This window comes from Pelobates fuscus, chromosome 11, assembly GCF_036172605.1.
Source record: "Pelobates fuscus isolate aPelFus1 chromosome 11, aPelFus1.pri, whole genome shotgun sequence".
Classification (NCBI taxonomy): domain Eukaryota; kingdom Metazoa; phylum Chordata; class Amphibia; order Anura; family Pelobatidae; genus Pelobates; species Pelobates fuscus.
In genome coordinates, this window is record NC_086327.1 from 5,459,036 (window position 1) to 5,471,414 (window position 12,379).

Genomic DNA, 12,379 nt, shown 5'->3' on the forward strand with positions numbered 1-12,379 from the left:
AAGTTTAGCAGGCTAAGATTGCCACAAGGCATATGTATGTATATGTGTTTGTAGTATCAGTTAGTTAATTACACGTAGCTAAGATACTGTTATCACTGTACTGACCAGGTGCAGGAATGTAAGAACTGGAATTACGCGTCCCTCTCCTTTGTATCAGATGAGCCACGTGGTTAGACCGGATGGATGAGTTTAGACTCTATTTATTAAATAGGTTAAGGGTATGTGTGGGTGTAGTTAATTGTGGGAGGAGCTACAGTGCTATATAAGGAATGTACTCTATGTATTCAGTACTCAGACTTTGCTGTATTTTGGTGACGCTAGTCCCTCTGAGTCCCGATCGGTGATCCAATAAAGAATCTCTTCCTTCCTGAAGAAACCTGTGTCCATCTCTCTGTGCTTGGCTTCCGTCAGTTTCTCCGGTATCATTTGGTGCATTGGCCGGGAAGCTCATCGTTCAACGGTAGCTGAGAGGCAGAGGCGTGAGACGGTCTATCTTTGCCCACGTTCTCTACGGCTGCACCCCTGAACTTCTGCGTGGACCTCCCTTCGTCTCGGCGCCACTGGTCTGTTGTCCAGGAGATCATCGGCCTCTACGTGAGAAGTGCTGGGGTGTCCCCGTCGATGAGTGTGAACTCAGGTTCAGGAACGAGGAGGTAAGACAACTGCTGTTTTAGACGGCAGGACCCACTAGGGGTATACCGATTGTGCGGTAGGCCCAAAGGGGTTTTGAATCTGTGTATCTGCCCCCTCTGTCGGAGGGAAGGAGCGAAGGCGCACCGCTCGATCGAACGCTCTTTAGTCAGACCGTTTGATTTGGTTAGTCAGGCGGGGTCCTGGTGTAAATAGCCCTAGCCGGACACCGGTGTCTTGTCTAGACTAGCGTTCTAGGGTGTATATTACGTTCGCTAGGTCGGAGGGACCGGGAGACTAAGCGGCGCCTGTGTAAATTCGGTTCGCTAGTTCTCATCCTATCTGGGCTAAGTGGGAAGGCGTGTAAATTTGGAACCCACTAGACTTTTGATAGTGCGACTAAGAGGCGCCTGTGTAAATTCGGTTCTCTAGCTCGCTATATATGTGGTGATTGGGCAGTGTGGCTAACCAAAACGGGTGTATATAGTTTTAGGTAGTCCATTCAAGGTACTGGCCAATAGTTTAGTTGGGAATTGTAAATGTGTTAACGATTGTTTTAGTAAAGTGTATATCTTGTTAGATAGCGCGAGCTCAGCCGTCTAGCGAGAGTGTTAATAGTGTGTTGCTGTATTATAGTGCACGGTACCATAACCCTGTATATTTACTGACATTATATAATAAGTACTAATCATTGTCGTCCATTGCATGTTTAACACCATAACCACTAATAATTGTATTGTGACCTTAACTTGTGCTTTGACCTATGCTAACCGTACTGTAACCGCTATTTGTAAAAGACGATGTTACTGGGGTGTGTTATAGACGGGTAATTCGTATATAGAGAATTATAGCGTGGGTGACTGTATAGTTACGCCAAAGGGCATAATATTGATTATATAGTGACTGGTGTAACAGCTGTGTGTGTACGGGAATTCCCTGAGTGTTTATTGTTATTGTGTACGTTTCACTTGGTAACCGTACCACGTGGTGCTGTTGCCAGAGGAAACGGGTGTGACTGTTGAATAGTACGCGTGTATAGTATTCGTTGTCGACGACGTTCCATTGTTAAGTATGGGTGCGTCGCAGTCAACGATTCCGGATCCCTTAGGATGTATGGTTAAGAATTTTAAAAAGGGATTCAAAGTTTGTGATTTTGGGGTAAAGATGTCTCCTGTACGTTTGGTCACTTTGTGTACTAGGGAGTGGCCTACTTTGGTTGCGGCATGGCCGCCACGTGGCAGTTTGGATCCAACTCTGGTACAGCGCTTACACGTGGCTGTATCGGGTAGGCCTGAACTTTACGGCCAGTTTCCTTATATTGACTGTTGGAGACAGGCCGTAAATGACTCGCCAAAATGGCTCCAGACATGCCACGAGGAGCAGTGTCGCCTCATGGTAGCTAGGACTTGCTCGTCCACTAGGACTGGTGTTAGGCCCATTTTGGACACGCCCCCTGAGTCCGAGATCCCTTTGCCGCCCCCTTACTTTCCGTTAAGAAGAAGTGACGCAAACGCAGGAAGTCCTGCACCCCTCCCCTCATTACCCTCATCCACTTCCGCTTCCTCCTCCAGTACAGGATCCACCCCCCCTCGTACTAAATCTCCCCTTCCGGAACCAGAATCCACCCCCATTAGAAACGAATATCCTGATTTGGCGCCACTTCAGACTTCCGGTCAAGCTTCATCTAGCTCGGCTCGAAGTGTTTTATTTACGACCTTTTCCCAAAACCGACCTCCCACATCCCCATACCCTATCTCTCCCCGACCGGAACCCATGACTGACGCCTCTCTACGTAGCCCCATCCAAACCCGACAGTTGACTGGTGCCCAACAATTAAAGCACTATCAGATGCCTCTTCGTCTGAATCCCGGGTCAGCTTATATCGATGCCGCAGGTCAAATGGCACACGCTGACCCAGTCTTCGTATATGTCCCATTTACCACAACCGATCTTTTAAACTGGAAGACCCATAATTCCTCGTATACTGAGAAACCACAAGCTATGACTGATCTGTTCACCTCAATAGTACAGACGCATAATCCGACATGGGCTGATTGCCAGCAGTTACTAATGACTTTATTTAACAATGAGGAAAGGACAAGAATAAATCAAGCAGCCATTAAAGCATTAGAGGATAGAGCCCGTGCTTTGAACCAAGCCAATCCAGCAGCATGGGCCGCGACACACTATCCCAACACCGATCCCGATTGGAACGTAAATGGTGCTGATATGGTTCAACTCAGAGCCTATAGAGACGCTATAATTGCTGGCATGAAAGCCGGAGGAAAGAAAGCCATTAACATGTCGAAGACAGTTGAGGTGATCCAGAAAAGCGATGAAGCGCCCAGTGTCTTTTATGACCGATTATTGGAGGCATACCGCTTGTATACCCCCTTTAATCCGGAAGACGCAGACAATTCCCGAATGGTTAACTCCGCCTTTGTCAGCCAAGCATACGGAGATATTAAGCGCAAGCTACAAAAGTTAGAAGGGTTTGCAGGTATGTCCATCACCCAACTAATGGAGGTAGCAAATAAGGTCTATATGAACAGGGATACAGAAAGTAAGAAAGAGGAAGAGCGCAAGATGCGTAAAAAGGCTGATATGCTAGCGGTAGCGATCGCAGGCGTAGATAAACGGGGCCCAGATAGAGGCAATAATAGATGGAGTAGGGAGCCTTTGAGTAGGGATCAATGCGCGTATTGCAAGGAAGAAGGGCATTGGAGGAACGAATGTCCGCAAAGAGAGCAGTACGAGAGAGACCAACCCAGGGCAGGCTACGGAAACTTTAGAGGTAGAGCGAGAGGTAGAGGAGGCCCCGGAGGGAGTAATGGTTATAGAGGGAGTAATGGGAACAGAGGAAGTGTTAGGGAAGACAGGTATATTCCAGCAGCGCAAAGGTCCCGCGATAGAGAAGGTAGGGACTTTGTAGGATTGGCTGACACTGTCATGGAGGACTATTGATACCGACCGGGCTCCATCCCCCTTGGTCGAGCGGAGCCTATGGTCGATGTATCAATAGGGGGGAAAAGGAGTGCGTTCATGATCGACACTGGTGCTGAACATTCAGTGGTGACTAATCTAGTTGCTCCTCCATCTGGAAGGACTATTACTGTGATAGGAGCAACTGGAAGAAGTGCTGAAAAACCGGTTCTTAAAAGTCGACTCTGTACATTGGGAGGCCACGTAGTAAAACACCAATTCCTTTATATGCCTGAATGTCCAGTCCAATTGCTGGGACGTGATATGCTATCAAAATTACAAGCGCAGATTACGTTCCTACCAAATGGAACAACATCCTTAAAGTTTAATGGACCTTCAGGTATTATGACTTTATCCGTACCAAAGGAAGAAGAGTGGCGACTTTATACAGTGTTGACTAGCCAAAACCCTAGGAGTGATGAGACATTGTTTAACATACCAGGAGTTTGGGCAGAGAACAACCCACCAGGACTGGCCCGCAATATTCCACCAATAAAAATTGAACTGAAACATGGGGTTTATCCAGTGAGCCTAAGACAATATCACATTCCGCAGAAGGCTAAGAAGAACATCCAATCCTATCTGGATAAGTTCATACGGTATGGTATCCTAAAATTCTGTACTTCCCCCTGGAACACCCCATTGCTGCCTGTTCAAAAGCCCGGTACAGATGAGTATCGACCTGTACAGGACTTAAGAGCAGTCAATGATGCGGTTGTTAGCATACATCCAGTTGTACCCAATCCATATAACCTGCTTGCTTTAATTCCGGGCGGGGCTACTTACTTCACAGTCTTAGATCTCAAAGATGCCTTCTTTTGCCTCCGAATTGCCGCAGAAAGCCAATGTATTTTCGCTTTCCAATGGGAGAACGCTGTAACGGGCTCAAAACGCCAAATGACTTGGACAAGACTGCCCCAAGGGTTTAAAAATTCACCTACCCTATTTGGTTCAGCTCTAAGTCAAGATCTACTGGATTTCGAGTCTATCCCAGGAGAATGTGTATTGTTACAATATGTAGATGACTTGTTGATAGCAGCAGTTACAAAAGAAAAATGTCAGCAAGCAACGCACGATCTACTACATATTCTCTGGAAGGCAGGATACAAGGTGTCCAGGAAGAAGGCTCAGTTGTGTTTGCCAACTGTCAAGTATCTGGGATTCCATATCTCTGAAGGTCAAAGGATTATGGGGCCAGAGAGAAAAGAAGCTGTCTGCCAAATACCAATACCCAAGAATAGAAGACAAGTGCGAGAATTCTTGGGGGCAGCAGGCTTCTGTAGGATATGGATTCCCAGCTATGCGATACTGGCAAAACCTCTGTACGCAGCCATCAAAGGTACAGAGCACGACCCCTTCTTATGGACCCAAGAACAGCAAACGGCATTTGAAGATGTGAAGAAAGCTTTGATGAGTGCCCCAGCATTAGGTCTACCTGATCACACACGACCATTCTACTTATATGTACACGAGCAAAGAAGAATGGCTGTGGGAGTATTGACACAGTACTTGGTATCATGGCAAAGACCTGTTGCCTACATGTCTAAGCAACTGGATGCAGTGGCCAGCGGACTTCCACCTTGTCTAAGAGCCGTAGCTGCAGCCGCCCTGCTAGTAGCTGAAGCCGATAAACTCACTCTGGGTCAAGAACTTTATGTACGAGTCCCACATGCAGTACAGACGTTGTTGGATTACAAAGGAAATCATTGGTTTAGTAACAGCCGTATGACCAAGTATCAAGCAATGTTGTGTGAAAACCCAAGAGTGCATTTAGAGACTGTAAACACCTTAAATCCAGCTACCCTTTTGCCGCAACCTACTGAAAGTCAACATGATTGTTTGGAAGTAATGGATGAAGTATTTTCAAGTAGACCAGATCTTCGTGATTTTCCCATCCAGAACCCCGATGTTCAATATTACACCGACGGCAGTAGTTATGTGAAAGAAGGGATCCGCTATGCAGGATATGCAGTGACAACAATAGACAAGGTGATAGAAGCTCGGCCACTGGCGAAAGGAACATCAGCACAAAAGGCAGAATTAATAGCACTAACACGAGCGTTACAATTGGCTGAAGGTTTAAGAGTAAATATCTATACGGACTCTAAGTATGCGTTTTTAACCACTCATGCCCACGGAGCTTTGTATAAAGAAAGAGGACTACTGAATTCAGAAGGCAAAGAAATCAAGTACGCAGCTGAAATCCTACAACTATTGGAAGCAGTGTGGGAGCCGAAAGAAGTCGGTATCATACATTGTCGAGCGCATCTGAGAGGAGATGGTGATGTAACCAAGGGAAATCGGATGGCAGATAGTGCAGCTAAGCGTGCTGCTGAATCAGGAAGACAGGAGTATGTGGGGCATATAGCTGCTCTTATACCAACTCCACTGTCCCAATGGACTCCAGTTTATACAGCTCAAGAAGAGGAGTGGTTAAAGACTGAACCGGGAAAGTATTTGGAGAACAAGTGGTATCAGCTAGAAGATGGAAGAATAGTCATACCAGCATCACTAGCGGTAGAAATTGTCCAAAATTATCACAACGGGACACATTCTGGGAGAGACAGTACTGAAGAATCTCTCAGGAAACATTTCTACATACCAAGATTGTCCAACTTGACTCAGGCCATTGTACGCAGATGTGTAACGTGTGCTAAGAATAATGCAAGACAAGGACCAGTAAAGCCACCAGGAGTCCAGTTTATGGGGGGACTCCCCATGTCCGATCTACAAATAGACTTTACAGTAATGCCTAAATCGGGTGGACATCGTTACCTGTTGGTAATTGTGTGCACCTATTCAGGCTGGGTAGAAGCATGTCCTACTCGTACAGAGAAAGCAGGAGAAGTTGTAAGATTCCTGCTACGAGAAATAATACCCCGATATGGACTACCCTGTTCTATAGGATCGGACAATGGTCCAGCTTTTGTTCATCAGTGCCTACAACAACTGACTCATATGCTTGGTATAAAGTGGAGGCTTCATACTGCATATAGACCCCAGAGTTCTGGTAAGGTAGAGAGAATGAATAGAACTATAAAGAACCAGTTGGCTAAAATGTGTCAGGAAACCCAACTTAAGTGGAACGTTCTCTTACCCATAGCTTTATTGCGAATCCGCAGTACCCCTACCAGAAGGATGGGCCTCTCTCCTTTTGAAATCATGTATGGGCGACCACCTCCCGTACTTGGTAACTTAAGGGGGGACTTGAGTCAGTTGGGAGAAGGAATTACCCGGCAGCAGGTTGTAGAGTTGGGTAAGACTATGGAGGAGGTACAGAAATGGGTACAAGATAGATTACCTGTGAATATTTATCCCCCTGTTCATAGTTATCATCCAGGAGACCAAGTGTGGATTAAAGAGTGGAATAATGTACCGTTAGGGCCCAAGTGGAGAGGTCCTTATGTTGTTCTTTTGTCTACCCCTACAGCGATAAAAGTAGCCGAAGTAACTCCGTGGATACATCACTCCAGGGTTAAACCAGCAGCAGTCGATTCTTGGCAAATTACAGCAGATCCAGAGAATCCCTGCAAGATCCGGTTGAAACGCACTACTCAGTCGGAGTAACGAGGAATTATTGTGGATTACAAATTTTATTGTTACAGGTGTGAGTGAGAAGGCCATAATAAAGCCTGTCCGCTTACCAACACATAGTGTATAAGCCAGGAAAGTCTCGAAGGGACACCTGTGAAGACGAGCAGAACTCCATTCCCTGCAGCCCTCACATCCTGGAAGCTGAGGTTCCATCGCACGGACGAAGACTGAGGATGACGGCGAAAGATGTGCTTTTGATTGTGTTTATTTATGTGTTTTTATATTCAGGAAGGTAGAGGTACCGACACTCCTAGCTGTGAGGTATGCATTAAGACTACGAGAACAGGTAACCATATTTCCCAAACCCTAATTTGGCATTCACAATACGAATGTAAAGGAGAGGTATCAAGATGTAGATACCTAAATATAGACTATAGTGTGTGCCATTTAGGAGTAGGAGAACCTAAGTGCTTCAGTCCAGAGTATCAACCTCGTACAATTTGGTTGACTCTCAGGAATGGAGATCCTCAGGGGACCCTAATTAATAAGACGGTGTTAGAATCCGTACATTCTTCGGGTGTTCTGCTATTTGATGCATGTAAGGCGATATCAAGTGGTAGAAAACCGTGGAATGTATGTGGGGATCTTAGATGGGAGAGGACGTATGGGTCTAATGATAAATATATTTGTCCCAGTAGTAAAAATAAATATGTGAGCCCTAGATGCCCAAATAAAGACTATAACTTTTGTCCATATTGGTCTTGTGTGGGGTGGGCGACTTGGGGACAGACAGTAGATAAAGACATGATAGTGACTAAGTTGCCGACTAGCCCTTATTGTAAGTCTATGGAATGTAACCCAGTCCATATACTTATTAATAACCCCGACAAGTTCCTAGATAAGTATGGAAATTTATTTGGGTTTCAGATATACGGGACGGGTTTAGATCCTGGGACATTATTGTTTATAGGAATAGAGACTGATACGGTATCCTCCCAGACTCATCAAGTATACCATTCCTTTTATGAAGAGATGAGTATAGATAATAAGATCCCCCATAACGCTAAAAACCTGTTCATTGACCTAGCTGAAAGTATTGCCGGTAGTCTTAATGTTACCAACTGCTATGTGTGTGGAGGTACTAACATGGGAGACCAATGGCCTTGGGAAGCAAAGGAGGTAATGTCCGGTTCTGAGGCAGTTGACCAACTAATATCTACACAAGCCGATTATCATTTGAGTGTTAGAGGTAAATCTGAGTGGAGATTAAAGACCTCCATCATAGGTTATGTTTGCATAGCAAGGAAAGGAATAATGTATAATACTTCTGTAGGAGAATTAACTTGTCTAGGGCAAAAAGCTTATGATGATGATACTAAAAATACAACTTGGTGGTCGGCTTCAAATGTCTCAGAACCATCTAACCCGTTTGCTAGATATGCCAGTTTAAAGGATGTGTGGTTTGATTTATCCATCACATCTACCTGGAGAGCCCCAGCAAATTTGTACTGGATCTGTGGTAAGAAAGCCTATTCGGAGTTGCCACAGGACTGGGAAGGGGCATGTGTGTTGGGTATGCTCAAACCATCCTTCTTCTTGTTACCGATTGAAACAGGTGAGACTTTAGGTGTTAAAGTGTATGATGTGAATCATAGGAAGAAAAGGGGACCCTTAGAGATAGGCACCTGGGAAGATAATGAATGGCCTCCCCAGCGTATCATAGATTATTATGGGCCAGCCACGTGGGCAGAAGATGGTACCTTTGGTTATAGAACCCCAATTTATATGCTCAACCGTATTATAAGATTACAGGCGGTGGTTGAGATTATTACTAATGAGACCTCACAAGCACTCAATCTTCTAGCGAAGCATAATACCAGGATGAGGACAGCAGTGTACCAAAATAGATTAGCCTTGGATTACCTTTTGGCAGTAGAGGGAGGTGTATGTGGGAAGTTTAACCTGAGCAATTGCTGTCTTCAAATAGATGACGAAGGGCAAGCAATAGCTGAGCTTACTAGCCATATGGTTAAACTAGTGCATGTGCCTACTCAGGTATGGAAAGGGTACAATCCAAGTAGTTGGTTTGGTAGCTGGTATGAGTGGTTTGGAGGGCTTAAGGCAGTGGTAGGTGGAGTCCTACTGATTTTACTGTTGTGTCTACTCCTACCGTGTCTTATACCCTTAGTAGTTAGGTCTGTGCAAAGCCTGATAGGAAGTATAGCAGAGAGGAAGGCTGCTGCACAGATAATGGCGATATATAAGTATAAGGCTCTAGATCAAGGAGAACCAATGCAGGAAGATGAGTGTTAAAAGATTCACATCATAAGATAAGTCTGGTCTGGTTCATGGTAACCTGAGGTATATGCAAACCAAGGTTAAGTGATGCCTCAAGTAATTGTGAAATATCAGAGGCATCAAAGGGGGGAATGTGATGTAATTCCAGTAAAATACAAGTTTAGCAGGCTAAGATTGCCACAAGGCATATGTATGTATATGTGTTTGTAGTATCAGTTAGTTAATTACACGTAGCTAAGATACTGTTATCACTGTACTGACCAGGTGCAGGAATGTAAGAACTGGAATTACGCGTCCCTCTCCTTTGTATCAGATGAGCCACGTGGTTAGACCGGATGGATGAGTTTAGACTCTATTTATTAAATAGGTTAAGGGTATGTGTGGGTGTAGTTAATTGTGGGAGGAGCTACAGTGCTATATAAGGAATGTACTCTATGTATTCAGTACTCAGACTTTGCTGTATTTTGGTGACGCTAGTCCCTCTGAGTCCCGATCGGTGATCCAATAAAGAATCTCTTCCTTCCTGAAGAAACCTGTGTCCATCTCTCTGTGCTTGGCTTCCGTCAGTTTCTCCGGTATCAATAACACATGCTGCCTCTATAAAACACCCAGCCAAGCTGCCTCAGTATAACACACACCGACTCTATATAACACATGCTGCCTCTATATAAAGCACCCAGCCAGGCTGCCTCAGTATAACACACACCACCTCTATATAACACATGCTGCCTCTATATAAAGCACCCAGCCAGGCTGCCTCAGTATAACACTCACCGCCTCTATATAACACATGCTGCCTCTTAATAAAGCACCCAACCAGGCTGCCTCAGTATAACACACACCGACTCTATATAACACATGCTGCCTCTATAAAACACCCAGCCAAGCTGCCTCAGTATAACACACACCGCCTCTATATAACACATGCTGCCTCTATATAAAGCACCCAGCCAGGCTGCCTCAGTATAACACACACCGACTCTATATAACACATGCTGCCTCTATAAAACACCCAGCCAAGTTGCCTCAGTATAACACACACCGCCTCTATATAACACATGCTGCCTCTATATAAAGCACCCAGCCAAGCTGCCTCAGTATAACACACACTGACTCTATATAACACATGCTGCCTCTATATAAAGCACCCAGCCAGGCTGCCTCAGTATAACACTCACCGCCTCTATATAACACATGCTGCCTCTATATAAAGCACCCAGCCAGGCTGCCTCAGTATAACACTCACTGCCTCTATATAACACATGCTGCCTCTATAAAACACCCAGCCAAGCTGCCTCAGTATAACACACACCGCCTCTATATAACACATGCTGCCTCTATATAAAGCACCCAGCCAGGCTGCCTCAGTATAACACACACCGACTCTATATAACACATGCTGCCTCTATATAAAGCAGCCAGCCTACCTCAGTATAACACACACAGACTATATATAACACCCTTTTAATAAAGCACCCAGCCAGGCTGCCTCAGTATAACACACACTGCCTCTATATAACACACGCTGCCCTTTTAATAAAGCACCCAGCCAGGCTGCCTCAGTATAACACACACTGCCTCTATATAACACACGCTGCCCTTTTAATAAAGCACCCAGCCAGGCTGCCTCAGTATAACACACATTCCCTCTTTATAACACATGCTGCCTCTATATAAGGAAATCTGCCAGCCTACCTCAGTATAAAACATGCTGTTTTTATATCATGCACCCAGTCAGGCTGCCTCGGTATAACAAACACTGCCTCTATATAGAGCACACAGCCATGCTGCCTGTATATAACACACACTGCCTTTATATAAAGTACCCAGCCAGGCTGCCTCTATATAGAGCACACAGCCATGCTGCCTGTATATAACACACACTGCCTTTATATAAAGTACCCAGCCAGGCTGCCTCTATATAGAGCACACAGCCATGCTGCCTGTATATAACACACACTGCCTTTATATAAAGTACCCAGCCAGGCTGCCTCTATATAGAGCACACAGCCATGCTACCTGTATATAACACACACTGCCTTTATATAAAGTACCCAGCCAGGCTGCCTCTATATAGAGCACACAGCCATGCTACCTGTATATAACACACACTGCCTTTATATAAAGTACCCAGCCAGGCTGCCTCTATATAGAGCACACAGCCATGCTGCCTGTATATAACACACACTGCCTTTATATAAAGTACCCAGCCAGGCTGCCTCTATATAGAGCACACAGCCATGCTACCTGTATATAACACACACTGCCTTTATATAAAGTACCCAGCCAGGCTGCCTCTATATAGAGCACACAGCCATGCTACCTGTATATAACACACACTGCCTTTATATAAAGTACCCAGCCAGGCTGCCTCTATATAGAGCACACAGCCATGCTACCTGTATATAACACACACTGCCTTTATATAAAGTACCCAGCCAGGCTGCCTCTATATAGAGCACACAGCCATGCTGCCTGTATATAACACACACTGCCTTTATATAAAGTACCCAGCCAGGCTGCCTCTATATAGAGCACACAGCCATGCTACCTGTATATAACACGCACTGCCTTTATATAAAGTACCCAGCCAGGCTGCCTCTATATAAGTTCCTTACCAAAAGGACAGGTATGGGGTTATTTCCTTACCTAGAATAGGGTTAAATCATGTCCCCTTGTCTAGAATAGGAGTTAAATTATTTGAGGCCTGTGTACCCTATCCTGGACTGGTCACAAGCTCCCCCCCGCCCATCTTAACACTAATGCCCCAGCCCTTACCGTCTGGCCAGCATCATGGTCCATCTCCGGGACTAAAGACAGGCTGCAAGGAGCGCTCATTTCCATCTTAGAGCTGGGGGATAAAACAGACAAGAATGACTCTACACCATCAGTATAACTAGTTACAGAATAATATAATATCTTTTTCATCAGACAT

At 45.1% G+C, this 12,379-nt stretch overlaps 1 protein-coding gene across 3 annotated transcripts in view; it reads right to left on the minus strand.

The window, feature by feature from the left end:
- Window positions 1-12,379, minus strand: part of ARHGAP33 (Rho GTPase activating protein 33) — a 93,665-nt gene that overhangs the window by 55,332 nt on the left and 25,954 nt on the right. For all 3 annotated transcript variants that reach the window (XM_063436573.1, XM_063436572.1, XM_063436575.1), the window contains exon 2: window positions 12,223-12,295. In XM_063436573.1, the coding sequence (XP_063292643.1) occupies window positions 12,223-12,288 (66 nt within the window). In that variant the 5' untranslated portion in view covers window positions 12,289-12,295. The remainder of the gene's footprint in view (window positions 1-12,222; window positions 12,296-12,379) is intronic.